Here is a 14,776-nt window from a genome sequence, read left to right as displayed (position 1 = left end):
AAGGAGCGTTGGAGACAAGTTTTGGTAAGAATAGTTTCTGCTGTGAAGTTTCTTGCTAAACAAAATCTTGCCTTCCGAGGAACAAATGCAAAACTTTATCAATCAAATAATGGTAATTTTCTAGCCACAGTGGAAATGATTGCTGAATTTGATCCTGTCATGCAAGAACATATTAGGCGCATTCAAAATAATGAAATCTATCATCATTATCTTGGCCCTAGGATATAGAATGAGTTAATTGCTATGCTTGCTGATGCTGTGAAAAACATATCTTAAAGATCATAAAAGATGCCAAGTACTTCTCTGTTATCTTGGATTGTACCCCAGATGTGAGTCATGAAGAACAAATGACACTAATTGTGCGGCGTGTTAATATGTCAAGTGCCATTTCAAGAGTAGAGGAATTTTTTCTAGAGTTCTTAAAGGTTGATCACATCAGGATTGGGGCTTTTTAATGTACTGTTGGATGCATTGCAGTCTCTTGATTTGAACATTGATGATGTGAGAGGTCAAGGGTATGATAATGGTTCCAATATGAAGGGAAAACATTAAGGTGTGCAGACACGTGTGCTTGAAATTAATCCAAGAGCATTGTATATGCCATGTGCATGTCATAGTCTGAACCTTGTTCTTTGTGATATGGCAAAATTCTGTAGAAAGGCTATTACTTTTTTTTGTGTCATACAACGGATATATGCATTGTTTGCACGATCTACTAAAAAGTGGAAAATTTTGACCGATCATATTGAGAGATTCACTGTCAAACCCTTGTCTGATACTCATTGGGAGAGTCGAATAAAGAGTGTGCAACCTATCAGGTATCAAGCTTCTCAAATAAGATCAGCTCTGAAGGAGGTGGAAATAACTTGTACCGAGGACCCAAAATCGATGAGTGAAGCTGGATCATTGGTAACCACTATTGAGAATTTCGAATTTTTAGTTGGTATGGTTATTTGGGAAGATATTTTATCTGTTATCAACATGGTGAGCAAAAAGTTGCAGTCTCCAATTGTGTGCTTGGATAGTACTTTGAAACAGATAGAAGGGGTCATATCATATTTTAAGAAGTATAGAGACACAGGCTTAAGTGCAAGTATTGAGACTGCAAAATCCATTGCATCTAGTTTGGATGTGGAGCCAACATTTCCTATAAAATGTAAAGGTAAAAGGAAGAAGCAATTTGATGAACAAGATGATGAAACTGAAGAATTACAACGGTCAGCTATAGACAACTTCAATGATGACTACTTCCTAGTAATTGTTGATTATGCAATTGTTTCATTGACTAGTCGATTTGATCAGCTAAAGGAATTTGAGAAAATATTTGGTTTCTTATTCAATTTGGAAAATCGAAAGTCCTTGGATCATAGTGATCTACGAGACCGTTGCACAACTTTTGTGAATACTTTTTCTCATGACAAGTCTGATGTTGAGTTAGATGATTTGTTCTCTGAGTTGAAAGTGTTGCAAGTAACTTTGCCAGATCAGTTGATGTCAGCATATGAGATTCTTAACTTTGTTAAAGTTGTAGATTGCTATCCAAATGCCTCTATTGCATATCGGATTCTGTTAACTATTCCAGTGACAGTAGCATCAGCTGAAAGAAGCTTCTCCAAATTGAAGCTACTAAAAAATTATTTGAGGTCAACTATGCTACAAGAAAGATTAAATGGCTTGGCTATGTGCAGCATTGAGAAGGAAATTTTAGATACAATTGATCTTGAAGATTTTGCATCAAGAAATGTCCGAAGACGCTTTTTTAAAAAGCACTAAAGCACCGTAGTTTTATTTGAGGTAACCATCATAGTTATTTTGCCGTTTTTTATCTTCTTTGATGTACTGTTACCTTTTTCAAGAAGAATTAAATATATGCTACAAGTTATATACTTTAATCGTCCTATTCAAATATTACATTGCCAGGCCCTTAGTGTCTTACTGGTCCAAGGGCCCATAAAATTTGTGGGACAGCCCTGGTGCTCTTGACAACTCAAAAGGTTATAGTGCTCAAGCCTTCTACTCTGAGCCTGAAGACACAAATTTTGACAAATTATAGCAGATAGGTCTGTGTATATATTACTACTTTACTAATGTGTGACTAAAGTACTGGCAATCAATATGCTGAAATACGACGCTGCAACTGAAGAAGACTAGGCAATGCAAGCAAGAACAGAAGGTACTGAAGATCTATCTATGAATTTGTGATGGTCACCAAACCCAATGGCAATCATCATTGGCATTCTACAAGTGACGGTTGGCACGCGCGGCAGCTAGCCGTTGTGGCCTGGCGGACCGCCAGGCACAGAGGCATGGGTGTAAGCCCCCAACTTTGCACGGGACCATCCATAATCAAAATCAATTTCATTGTCTTCTACTCCGTATCTACGAAAGCTACGTGGGATGGGCTTTTGGGCCACGGGGGACGCGTCGTCCGCGTTGCGCGCGACAGGTCACGTAATAAACTTTACATAGAAGTAGAGCAGCGGGAAAGCCACGGCTACGATGACACCGGCCAGCAACACTGAAGAAAGGCTTTTTTTTTTGCGCCTCTCATCTAGGTATAACTGCAGTATCTGTTCGTGAACAGACATACACCAACGCCACACACTCACTCACACCACAAGTACACAAACAGATCCTACAACTACACCTAGATTCTAAGATCGCGTCCTTTGTGAGATCACCGGGTCCATGAATCCGTAGACGACGAGGTGCGTCGCATTCCCTTTGTGGTTCCACGCGCGAGAGGCAACAGCGTTATTTGGGGGCGAACCCCGGTGAGACACCAGAAAATTGCAGCCACTGGGGCTCGATCCCTGGCCGGCAAGGTCCCAGCCACCGTCCTTGCCACCCGAGCTACGCTCGGTTCTCCACTGAAGAAAGGCTTCTTAGACATGCTCGGCGGCGAACAGTTCGTGATGCTTGTGGCGTTGAGCTCGGCGTTCCCATCAAACCAGATCTCGATGTTGCTGCGAAACACTGGCCTAAGCTAGGGAGGGATCTAGGGGGGCTCAAGCCCCCCTGCCGCCACTGATGCCATGGAGGCCCCCTAAAGCTTCTCCAAGATTTTTTTGCCATGACTGCTTTGAGGAGTAAAGGTTGGAGGTTGAAGATACGACTTCAGTCCCCTGAACTTTCATCATAGATCTGTCACTGCCTTTAGCTCATTGTCAGAAACGTCGAGAAGGCAAAGCAATGGTAGCTTGGCGACGGATGATGGGATCACTCCGGTAATGTTGTTGCCCGAGATGAGTATATCGACGAGTGATGTCAGTGATCCGAAGGCGAGCCGGGGCCATGGTGTCGTTCAGGCCCATATGACAAAGGTTGAGCCTCCTGACCTCGCCATCGTTGCCACAACAGATGTTGTCCCACCCGTCCTACCCGTGGCACGGGTCGTTCTGTCTCTAGGAACGCATGAGCACCTCAGGGTAGTTGAAGCTGGCAGCTATATATGGACAGCAGGATGTCGACACGGGTCACAGGGGTCATAGTCCCCCATTGGTGGCCGCGGCATCCATGTCGTCTCTCACTGTACTCGTGAACCTAGGGAGCGTTCCTTGGAGGAAATTACCGGTAATTGTCACAGAACGGAGCCTGTCGAGTCTGGTCAGCGACGCCAGTACTGCACCGGTCAATCTGTTATACTCTGTAGAACTCTGTAGCAGACTTGCATCAGGGCAACGGAATGATGGCACTGCAAAAACTGATACAGACTCCCCAAAACAATAACACTATGAGATGCGAGCCGAACAAACTTTATCAAATTTAACTAGTACTACAAAAATATTAGCAATATTTATATCATTAAATAAACTTATTATAAAAATATATATTCCATGATTTATCTAATAATATTAATTATATATTATAAATATTAATATTTTTATATAGAATTAATCAAAGTTAAAAATATTTAACTTTTTAGGAAATGTGAACGAACCGAGGGAGTATCTTGTTTCGGACTAGGACATGTGGAACGTCTTGCATTGACCGCAAACAAATGCGCCAATACTCCTGCCTGACCTTTGAGTTGGAAACTGCAAAAGGATTCGCAGCAAATCGGTTCGACGCGCTCTGTGCTCATACACGTTCTGACTCACCTTTGAGTTGGCTCACCCACGCGCCAGTGGCACGCATCACACATTCACAGTTTTCACATGCAAGATGCTACCAAGCCACCAATCCACCAACGATTGCTTGCCATGACCGCTACGGCCACCAAGCCACCAACGATCACTTGCCAAAAGCCACGTGACCCCGCACCGGGAGTAAGCCATGTCCAATGGCAAATAATAACTTCACTTATGCTTTTAGAAAAAGGAATATATTAATATTCTAGCTTCTGCATCGACCAATGCATATAGCTATTTCTTATTACAAACAAGAATACTGTTGTCAAGGAATCTCAAAAACGAAGTTTTGAGCGAAAAAGAACCAAAATAAAGCTTCTAAAAGCCATATGTATAAACCAATTCTATTGCTAAATCTCTAACCATGTCTTGAAAACACCTCCATCGCGGTTGTTTCAATATTCCTACACCCATCTTCATCATCTGACGATCCTCCTCATTCTGCAATAGGGACCAGGACCTGATCCTGTAGCCCCCCCCCCCCCCGAAGATAACCTGCAGATAAGATGTTGCTAGGACCTTGCCAAATACTATATTATTCCTAGTTAGCCATAACGCCCAACCAAAAGCACTAATTCCTCTGAGATTTTAGTTTCCTATTTAATCCTTGCAACCAACCTATAAACATGTTATGTATGCTAGTTAGAGGTATTGAATTAAAGAAAACATGAACAATTCTCCACATAAATTTCACAAAATGGCAGTCAAAGAGTAAATGTTGTATAGACTCATCTGAAGAACAAAAACAACACTTCTTATCTCCTTGCCACTGCCACCGTACTAGATTATCCTTTGTTAAAACTACTCCCTTATATAGATACCACATAAATACTTTAATTTTGAGAGGTAGTTTCAGTTTCCATATTAGAGTGTTATAAGGGACAACTTATGCTATCAATAATGCTCTGTACATGGATTTAACTGAAAACAATCCATTCTGGTGTAGCCCCATACAAAACGATCTCTTTGGTTTGTTAATTGTACATTGGCAACCATCACAACCACGTCGTACCATGCTTGTAAATTAACACCTACCAGCGATCTCCTGAAGGCTACATTTAAAGGTGCTATGGATAGCACCGTTATTACATATGCACTTTTTTCCTAACAATATTATATAGTGCTAGAAAGATAAATTTTAGTGGATGTGGTTTTATCCACGCGTCCTCCCAAAATCGCACTTGAGACCCGTCACCTAAATCAAACTTAACCATCGAAAGAAACTCCCCCTTGACCTTCATGAGGCCAGCCCAAAATTGAGAATCTCCGAGCATGTATTGAACCTGAGTCAAAGTTTTGTCCCTTAGATATTTATTCCTAAGCATCTGTTGTGACAGAACCGCCCAACTTATACAAGATCAAGTATGGCTGTCCCCGTTTAACATGTTGGCGTGCACATACTTTCACTTATATAAACCTGGTAGTCCATTGAGTGTCATGAAAGACCTCGGTAAATCCACATCACAACCAAGATCGCCATAGATTAAGCAAATACACATCACATACATGGAGTTACAGCGGAAATATTGTTTACAATTGAGTTCGCAAATAATAATATGTTGCCAAATTTACAAATATGATAGCTAAAACAACATAGCTTTAAAATGGTTACAATAACATAAGTTTCAAATATACTGCTAGCATAAGTATCATCCTCCAATAATAGCATATAGACAAAAAATAAATATAGAGTCGCCGAGCTCACCGGCGGTTAACCACCATCTTCAGCAGGCCGAGAACTTCACTAGCAACATGGTGGAATAAATCTTGAGTACTCGAATGTACTCAGCTAGACTTACCCGACAGGAGAGAAATAAAAGACTCTCAAGGATATGCAAGGCTTATTTAGTAGAGCTGGTTGGATAGCATAACTTTGAAAAAAGAGCATTACTACCATAAGTCCTTACTTTCAATATTTTAGTCAATATCTTAGCATCAAGTTTAGTGAAGCTTATTATGGCTAACTTTGCACCTATTCTAGAGCACTCACTTGATTAATAAGCATCATAATAGTAACCATATCCGGTTTATCATATAATTATTATAACCATCATGTTCCATCCAGTGTTACTACGATGAGGGGGCTCAATCAAGTTTCTCATAATCCGAGAGAGACGGCGATTCAAATCAATTGTATCTAGCTAGGCAGAAATCCTAATATAAACCCACACATCCCCATCGGGGTCACGTCGGGTCACCTTTGGTATGACTCAGGACTCAACTTCATGGGTTCGATCAGCCCACACCCTCAGGGACTGACCAACTACCAGGATGCTTAGGCCCAACCTACCCTTGGGCTCACATCCGGCTCCCCACACATCCTTGCTACCTCTAGTGTGCGCACTTGGATAGAACGACTCCTGGCCTGAGTTGAGCTACTCGGCTTCACGATCAAAATGAGTTATCCAGCTAGCTAAGTGAGAGGCTACGTTCAAAATGACATGAGGGCCCACAACAATGCGGTCCTTAACTAACATAGATGGAATAAATATGCACACAAGACCTCCAGATCCTGCTTCCTCTCAATCACCAGATCCCGTTCGGTCTCCATTTATTCATCACCACATGGTTATTTTCCACGATAGCAAATATAGCCAATCGTGACCAGGTATCCACCTATATTACAGGTGATAGGAAACCACCCATTTCTATCGGTCTAAGCATGGCTAAGCATTGAACGTCCTACTCATACCAGTAAGGGTTCAGGTATTTATATATAGTGGGCAAGGTAGGAAATATGTACCAATGGTTTTATTAAACTCCTATCACCTAATGTAGTATACAAAAGTTAGAATGCTTGGGGCTTGCCTGGGATCCAACACTAGGTCAGTGCTTGTTAGATGACACTCGCTTGGTGAGTATCTCTTGTTCAGGCAAGTACTCTCGGGGTCTTTCCATCTTCTGGATCTATCCACCAACACCGTCTTTTGGTTCAACTCCAACATCCCATGCTTCACGTCCACGCACAGTGCATGTAGCGTACCTAAATGAGATGCAAGATGCAAGTGCATGAATGCGAAGAATGGTAACATAAGATGTATCATGTAACAACATTTAAAACAAGGACAAGGTTACACCACATGACATGAGCACCTAGAGAGCAGTTATTTACATCAAGTCTAACATAGGATAGCAAGCACATCAAGCATGGCATGCTAGTCAACTCAAGTTCAGTTACATCAAGAATTTATCAATCAAGAACTAACTAACATGTTTAGCCAAAACAAGAGCATGCTAAGGCAATCAACTTAGTACATGCATAGAATCTAGACAGCAACACAAAAGTCACTTGTTTCAACCATAACTGAAGTTATAGGCATCAAACAAAGGTGATCCTAGACTTTCTGAAAATCTTAGGAAATTGTTTACAATTTTGTTATTTACACCTAGAGCTGATTCAAAGGTTAACAAGGTTGAAAAACACTAACAAGCAGATCTACATAAACTAGGACAGAAAACTGACATGAGCTTCAGAAATGCATAACTAGAGTTCTAATCATCCAGCAAATATGATTATTAACTTTATGGAAAGCTTATTAAGTTATTTATAACTTTCTTATTATAATATTAAGATGATTCTACAGCTAACAATGTTAAACAACCCAATGAAGACATTTCTATCTAGATTTGGACAGAACCTGCTATTCTACTTTGAACAGCTATAACCAGAGTTCTAGGCCAACAAAAGTGTTGCTCTTAGATATTTCAGAAATCTTAATAAAAGAACTACAACTCTTCTATTATCACCAATACATGATTCTATGTTTAAATAAGCCAAACAACATAATCATTCAGATTTGTTCAGAGCACATGCAAAAGCTGATAGTAAATTTGTAAAATCTATAACTCCTAAGCCATCAGGCCTAAAATCATAAAATTTTAGGAAAAATAATATAAGAAAATTATCTACAACTTTAGTATTCAACATATATACAGAAAACATCATTTATGCCACGAAATAATCACCACACTGCTAACTGCTCTAGCAGCCACAACAGCAGAGATACAACTATATTTATTTATCATTTATGTTGTTAACAACTAATATTTTGTTGCTATATATGCAGCTCCTAATCAAAACTAAGCAATCATATTACTTAGCACCAATTATTAAAAGTATTACATGGTATAAACACATGCATCTACTAACAAACTTTCATCCTCTACTTATATAATGCAACATATATATATTATTTTTAGGTGACATTTTAAACATAGAGTTGGGAGCTAGAATTTTTACAGGTGATAGGTGATATCAAAATATGGCTACTGTAGAAATATTACATGCTCAGGTTTAGTAGATTAATTATTATAATAAAAACAAGTTTTAATTATAATTAAGCTTGTGAGAGCAAGATAAATTTAAAGATCAACATTTTTAGTAAACACATAACCATATTAAGGTTTCTTATGTTACAACAATATCATACAAAGCTTGTGGGACCATATTTTACATTTTTACACCTTCATAATAATTATAACTTATTTAAAACCATTTATCAAATATTAAGCATGCTAAATCCATAACTCAACCATACTGCATCCAATGAATATGAAATTTTTACCACAACACACATATGACATCAGTAGCCTACCATAAAATTTTACAGCAATTGAAGCACCAAAACATTAGATATGAATTTATTCCTAGAAAATCCTAATTTACAAAAATAAATAAAAACAGTAGAAACTTTATACTAACACATATCATATTATGACTCTACTACGTAGATGTACTCACAAAGATTCCAAAACATCTTCATTTGCTATTTTATGATTTTTCTATGAATTACCATGATTTTCCAAAGGTTTAGCCGATTAAAAGCAATAAAGGAAAAGATAAAGAAAAACACTTTTGCATTAGGAACCCTAAACTTTCTACTAAAACAGATTCCAGCAGAAAGGTCCTTCTAGGCACTATTCACATGAGTCATGGGTTTCGCATCTGGACCTAGCAAAAAATTCCTATTTCCTTTTCCACCCTTCTCTCCTTCCTTCGAGCAGAGCATGGACGGGCATGACAGAGGGGAGGCCGACACCGGTGACAGGGTGCTCGCCGACGGCAAGTGGCGGTGCTAGGGACTCACCCAAGTCTGCACACACCCACGAGCGCTAGCTGCCTACGGTGGCAATGACAGCTAGCGGTAGGCCGACTCCAGCGAATACGGTGGTCGGGGAAGCGGTTGGAAGGCGCGGCATGGTAGGTGGTGGTGGCTAGAGCCAGTGGTGCGGGGAGGCTCAAAGGACGAATGAGAGGCGGTAGTTGCAGAGCTTGGCTTGCTGGTAATGGTGGAGCTTGGCATGTTCTGCAGAGGGCAAGGGAGAGCGAGGTGAGGCAAATGGAGAGGCAGAGGGAGCGAGGGAGAGCGCTTGGGAGTGCTTGCTGCTGTCCCATAGGCAAGAGGGAGAGAGCAGTGTAGGAGCACGCAGCAGCAATGGTGGGGCGTGCTCTCACGCATGGAAGATGTGTGGGAATTTCATCGAGCACGTGGCGGGCCATGGTGTGGGTGCGATGGGCACCAATTTTGGGCCAGCTATAGGCCGATTTGGGCCTTGGGCCTTAAACAAAGTTTGTTGTACTCCTGATGCTCTCCAACTTTTATTGAGGCACTTAGGTCATTAGGGCAATGTATTAGGAGATAATTATGTCCAAAGTTGACACTGTCAGCAGTTTAAACGGGATTAAGCTTTGCCCGGTTGGATCTCAATTTAACTGGTCAAACTTAGTCCAAATTTTTTTGAGCTCTTCTTCAATGAATTATCTCCAACTTTTATTTTGGAATCAAGTCAAGTTGCTTAACAAAATCATGAGAACGTGACATGCCAACCGAATTGCTACTAATCCTGGACTTGGAGTATTTCTAAGTCTAAAAATAGTCATAGATTTGATATTCGAGCACCTATTTGGCTTGCTTACAAATTGATTTGGCTCTTGGTCCAAGAATAAAGTTTGCAGCACTCCACTTAGGCTTTGACTTTGCTTAAAGGTCAAACTTCATAACTTATTTCCAAGTTGTTATTTAACCTTGGTCAAAGCGGTATCATGATAAACCTTGGAATTAGGGTTTTTGATCGATTGAGGCATTTTCTTGATATTTTCTCAACATAAACATTTCATGACTTTTGTTTTAGAGTTCAATTAGAGTTATTTAGGCAAGGTAGCATGGTTTGGTTGATATCCCATGTTCCCATTCACCTGATGAAGCAATTTAAGAAATGATATAACTTATCATTTCATATGACTTCTTGGCTCCAAACTTCATGAAACTTTTCCAATGGTCAAGATGGCTTGATGCTAATGTGATGCTCATGAAAGAGGTGTGTTGAACACTACTCAAGCCTACATTTGAAAAGGGTCAACATGTAAGCAAGGTGTATTATCCAAGTTCAAGCTGGGGCTAATTTTCATAGATTTGACCTCAACACCTTCAAAAATTTTAGATTAGAGCTCTCAATCATCACTTGACATAACTTATTTGAGTCCAAACTCACTGCTTAACTTGTGACTAACACCTAGGGTGTTACATCTGTTGCCAAACCCCATCTCCATTTACCAACTTAAAGAGCCACTTGCTTAGAAGACACTTATTATGGACATCTAAATTTAAGACTCCCAACCCTCCATGGTCCTTCGGTGTACATACTACCTCCCATTTACTAAATCTATATTTCTTCTTGTGGTCGTCACTCTACTAGAAAAACCATGACCTAAAGTAATCTAGTTTTTTTAAACCCCTCGAGGTACCTCAAAAAAGGAAAACGTGAACATGGGGAGGCTACTCAAAACTGAATTTATCAAAACAAGCCTCCTTCCTATCGACATCTTACTTCTCCAGCAATTCAGCCTTTTTTGAAATCTTTGTTCAACATGTTTCCAACCCTTATTCATGAGTTTTCTTTGATGCATAGGAATTCCTAGATATCTAAAAGGAAAAGTGTGATAGAACCACCCAATTTATACAAGATCAAGTACGACTGTCCCCGTTTAACACGTTGACACGCACATACTTTCACTTATATAAACCCGGTGGTCCACTAAGTGTCACGAAGGACCTCGGTAAATCCACATCACAACCAAGACCATAATAGATTAAGCAAATACACATTACATACATGGAGTTTGCAGGAGAAATAATATTACAAAGGAGTTCATAAATAATAGTACAAGTTGGGGTTTCAAAATCGATTAGTGAAAACAACATAGCTTTCAAATGATTACAATAATATAAGTTCCAAATACATTGCTAGCATAAGTGACAATCTTTGATAAAAGCATATAGATGAGAACACTATATAGACTCGCCGAGCCTACCAGTGATTAGCCACCATATTCAGCAGGTCGAGAACTTCACATGCAATAGGTGGGATAAATCCTGAGTACTCAAATGTACTCAGCTAGACTTACCTGACTAGAGAGAAATAAAAAGACTCAAGGTTATGCAAGGCTTATTTAGTGGAGCTGGTTGGATAGCATAACTTTGCAAAAAGAACATTACTACAATATGTCCTTACTTTCAATATTTTAGTCAATATCTTAGCATCAAGTTTAGTGGAGCTTATTATGGCTAACTTTGCACCTATTCTAGAGCAATCACTTCATTAATAAGCATCACAATAGTAACCATATCTGGTTTATCATATAATTATCATAACCATCATGTTCCATCTAGTGTTACTACAACGGGGAAGCTCAGTCAAGTTTCTCACTATCCAAGAGAGACGGCGATTCGAATCGATTACAACCAGCTGGGTAGCAATCCTAACACAAACTCACACTTACCCCATTAGGGTTGTGTTGGGTCATCTTTGGTATAACTCAGGACTCAACTTTGCGGGTTCAATTAGCGCCGCACCCTCAGGGGTTGACCAGCTACTAGTATGCTCAGGCCTAGCCTACCCTTGGGCTCACATCTAGCTCTCCATACATCCTTACTACCTCTAGTGTGCACACTTGGACAAAACGACTCTAGGCCTGAGTTGAGCTACTCGGTTTCATGGTCAGAATGAGTTATCTAGCTAGCTAAGTTAGAGTCTACGTTCAAAATGACATGAGGGCCCACAATGATGTGGTCCTTAACCTACATAGATGGGATAAAACATGCACACAAGACCTCCATGTCCTGCTGCCTCTCGATCACCAGATCTCGTCCGGTCTCCATTTATTCATCACCACATGGTTATTTTCCATGATAGCAAATATAGCCAACCCTGACCAGGTATCCACCTATATTGAAGGTGATAGGAAATCACCCACTTCTACCAGTCTAAGCATAGCTAAGCATAGAATGTCCTACTCATACTAGTAAGGGTACTGACATTTATATATATAGTGGACAAGGTAGGAATTATGCACCAACGATTTCATTCAACTCCTATCACCTAATGCAGCATACAAAAGTTATACTTATTTGCATTTATAACAAGAGAGGGTAGGAGACTTAGAATGCTCTGGGGCTTATCTGGGATCCTACATGTCATAGAACTGACCAATTTATAAGAATACAAGTACAATGGCAATCCGTAAGCGGTCGCACTATCATACTTGAACCCATATAAACCCGGTAGTCCGTCGAGTACCACGACGGGTCTCGATAAACGATTTACAACAACCAAGATCGTACAGGATTCAACATACATGCCACATGTTACATAAAGTTCACAGATACTTTTCATCATTAGAGTATGAATAAAAGTTATTACAAACTGAGTTTGGTAAATAAAGCGGAAGCAAATAAGTTTGAAGATAAAGTTTCCAACATAGTTTGATACAGTGCCAAACCAGATCACGGTCCACAAAAGCAAAGATAGGAATTACTTAAGAAGCCTGCCCAAGGCTTACTCCTCATCCATAGCGGGATAGAAGCAACTCTTGCAATAACCACGATACATAGTGCCATCTGCAACAATGGGAAAATAAACCCTGAGTACGAGAAGGTACTCAGCTAGACTTACCCGTCATGAATCAAAAATAAAATGACTCCAAGGATTATGCAAGGCTGTATAAGTGGACGTAACTTGCCAACATTTTGCGTAAAAGCAATCGAGTCATGGTATAGTTACAAATTCTTTACCAGGTTAATTATGACTATCCATTTCTAGGTTAGCAACTATCCTATGCCAAACATGTGGTATATCATTTAGAAGCATACAATAGTAACCATAGCAGGTATTGTAATTTCATATTCATCTGAACCATCATGTTTCATAATATAATTGCTACGATGTTGGGACTAGCCAAGTTTCTCACTATCCAGGAGAGACGGTGATTCGAATCGATTTCAACCAGCTGGGAATTTATTCCTAACACAAACCCAGATCTACCAGCCACGATAGTCTTAGGTCACCTTTGGTACAACTTAGGTACACATTTCGCAGGTCCGTACCGTGCCGCACAATCTGGAACACTAGATGCCAGGATGCTCAGGCCAAACCTGCCCTTGGGCTCAGTCTGATCGTTCCTCGGAAGGAGCGCACAATAGAATGGTTCTCGGCCTGAGTTGAATTACTCGGCTTTGTGGTCGGAACGAGTTATCCGGCCAGCTAAGTGAGAGGCATGCGTTCAATCTTGTCAGAAGCGCCAACAACGGTATGGTCCTTAATCGACACAGATGGGGATAAGTCCACACCCAAGACCTCCATGTCTTGTTGCTTCTCTATCGACTTCTCGTCCGGTCTCAATTTACTTTTACCTCATGGTTCTGTTCCACGATAGCAGATATAGCCAACCGTGCTCCGGTATCCACCTATATCTCATAGGTGACAGGACATCACCCAACTTCTACCGGTCTAAGCATGGCTAAGCATATATATTCGATCCTGGACCTATACCGGTTAAAGGTGTAATATCTAGACAAGGAATGTACATGCATCAAGTGGTTTCATTCAACTCTTATAACCTAATGCATCAATCATAAATACGTAAGTAACATTTGCAAATTACTAGGAGGCTTATAATGCTCCGGGGCTTGCCTCGCAAAAAGGAAGTAGGGTGATGGTCAGGACACTCCGGAAGCTCTTTAGGGTTCTGCTCCACGCCTTCGGGAGCTGCGGCTTGCGGATCCTCCTGCGGGTTCCCTTCCTCTGCTTCTTCGAATTCCAGCAACGTGATCTCTTCCTCCGATCCTAGATGCATGAGTATGGTATAAGTATTACGAATGCATATATGTTAACAAGTGCATCACGTTGATTGAGTAGGTGCATATCTCTTCTCGATTATTACTTAACTACTTCTACAATGCATCGACTATGCCATAAACCGTAGCTACTTGTTTCACTCATAACTGGAGTTCTACAAATCCAAAAATAGTGATCCTGGACTTTCTGGAAAGCTTATCAAATTCTCTACAACTTTGTTAGTAACCATTTTTACAGTACACATCAGTTTCAACATGCACTCATCACACTCTAGAATCAGTCCGGAAACTATTTAACATGCAATATAAAGTAATAATACTTCTACTTCATGTAATCATTCAAAATTTGACAACATAGACTCAACCACCAGTTTAAGCATACCAAATACAGTTAAGATAATATAATGGTGAAGCCCAAACTTTTTATTTAATTACCTTTTATTATTTTATTTAGATATCTAGGTTAAATACTAAACATATATCAGACATACTTATTAAATTCTTAAAAATTTA

General features: G+C 40.1%; 1 protein-coding gene across 1 annotated transcript; it reads left to right on the top strand.

The window, feature by feature from the left end:
• Window positions 1-981: 981 nt before the first annotated feature.
• LOC136536224 (uncharacterized) lies at window positions 982-1,773 on the top strand. Its single transcript, XM_066528591.1, has one exon. It carries the CDS (start codon window positions 982-984, stop codon window positions 1,771-1,773), a length of 792 nt encoding a protein of 263 aa, XP_066384688.1.
• The last annotated feature ends 13,003 nt before the right edge of the window (window positions 1,774-14,776 follow it).

This window comes from Miscanthus floridulus, chromosome 2 (genome assembly GCF_019320115.1).
Source record: "Miscanthus floridulus cultivar M001 chromosome 2, ASM1932011v1, whole genome shotgun sequence".
In the NCBI taxonomy this organism is placed as follows: Eukaryota; Viridiplantae; Streptophyta; class Magnoliopsida; order Poales; family Poaceae; genus Miscanthus; species Miscanthus floridulus.
This window is presented reverse-complemented; position numbering and strand designations above follow the sequence as displayed.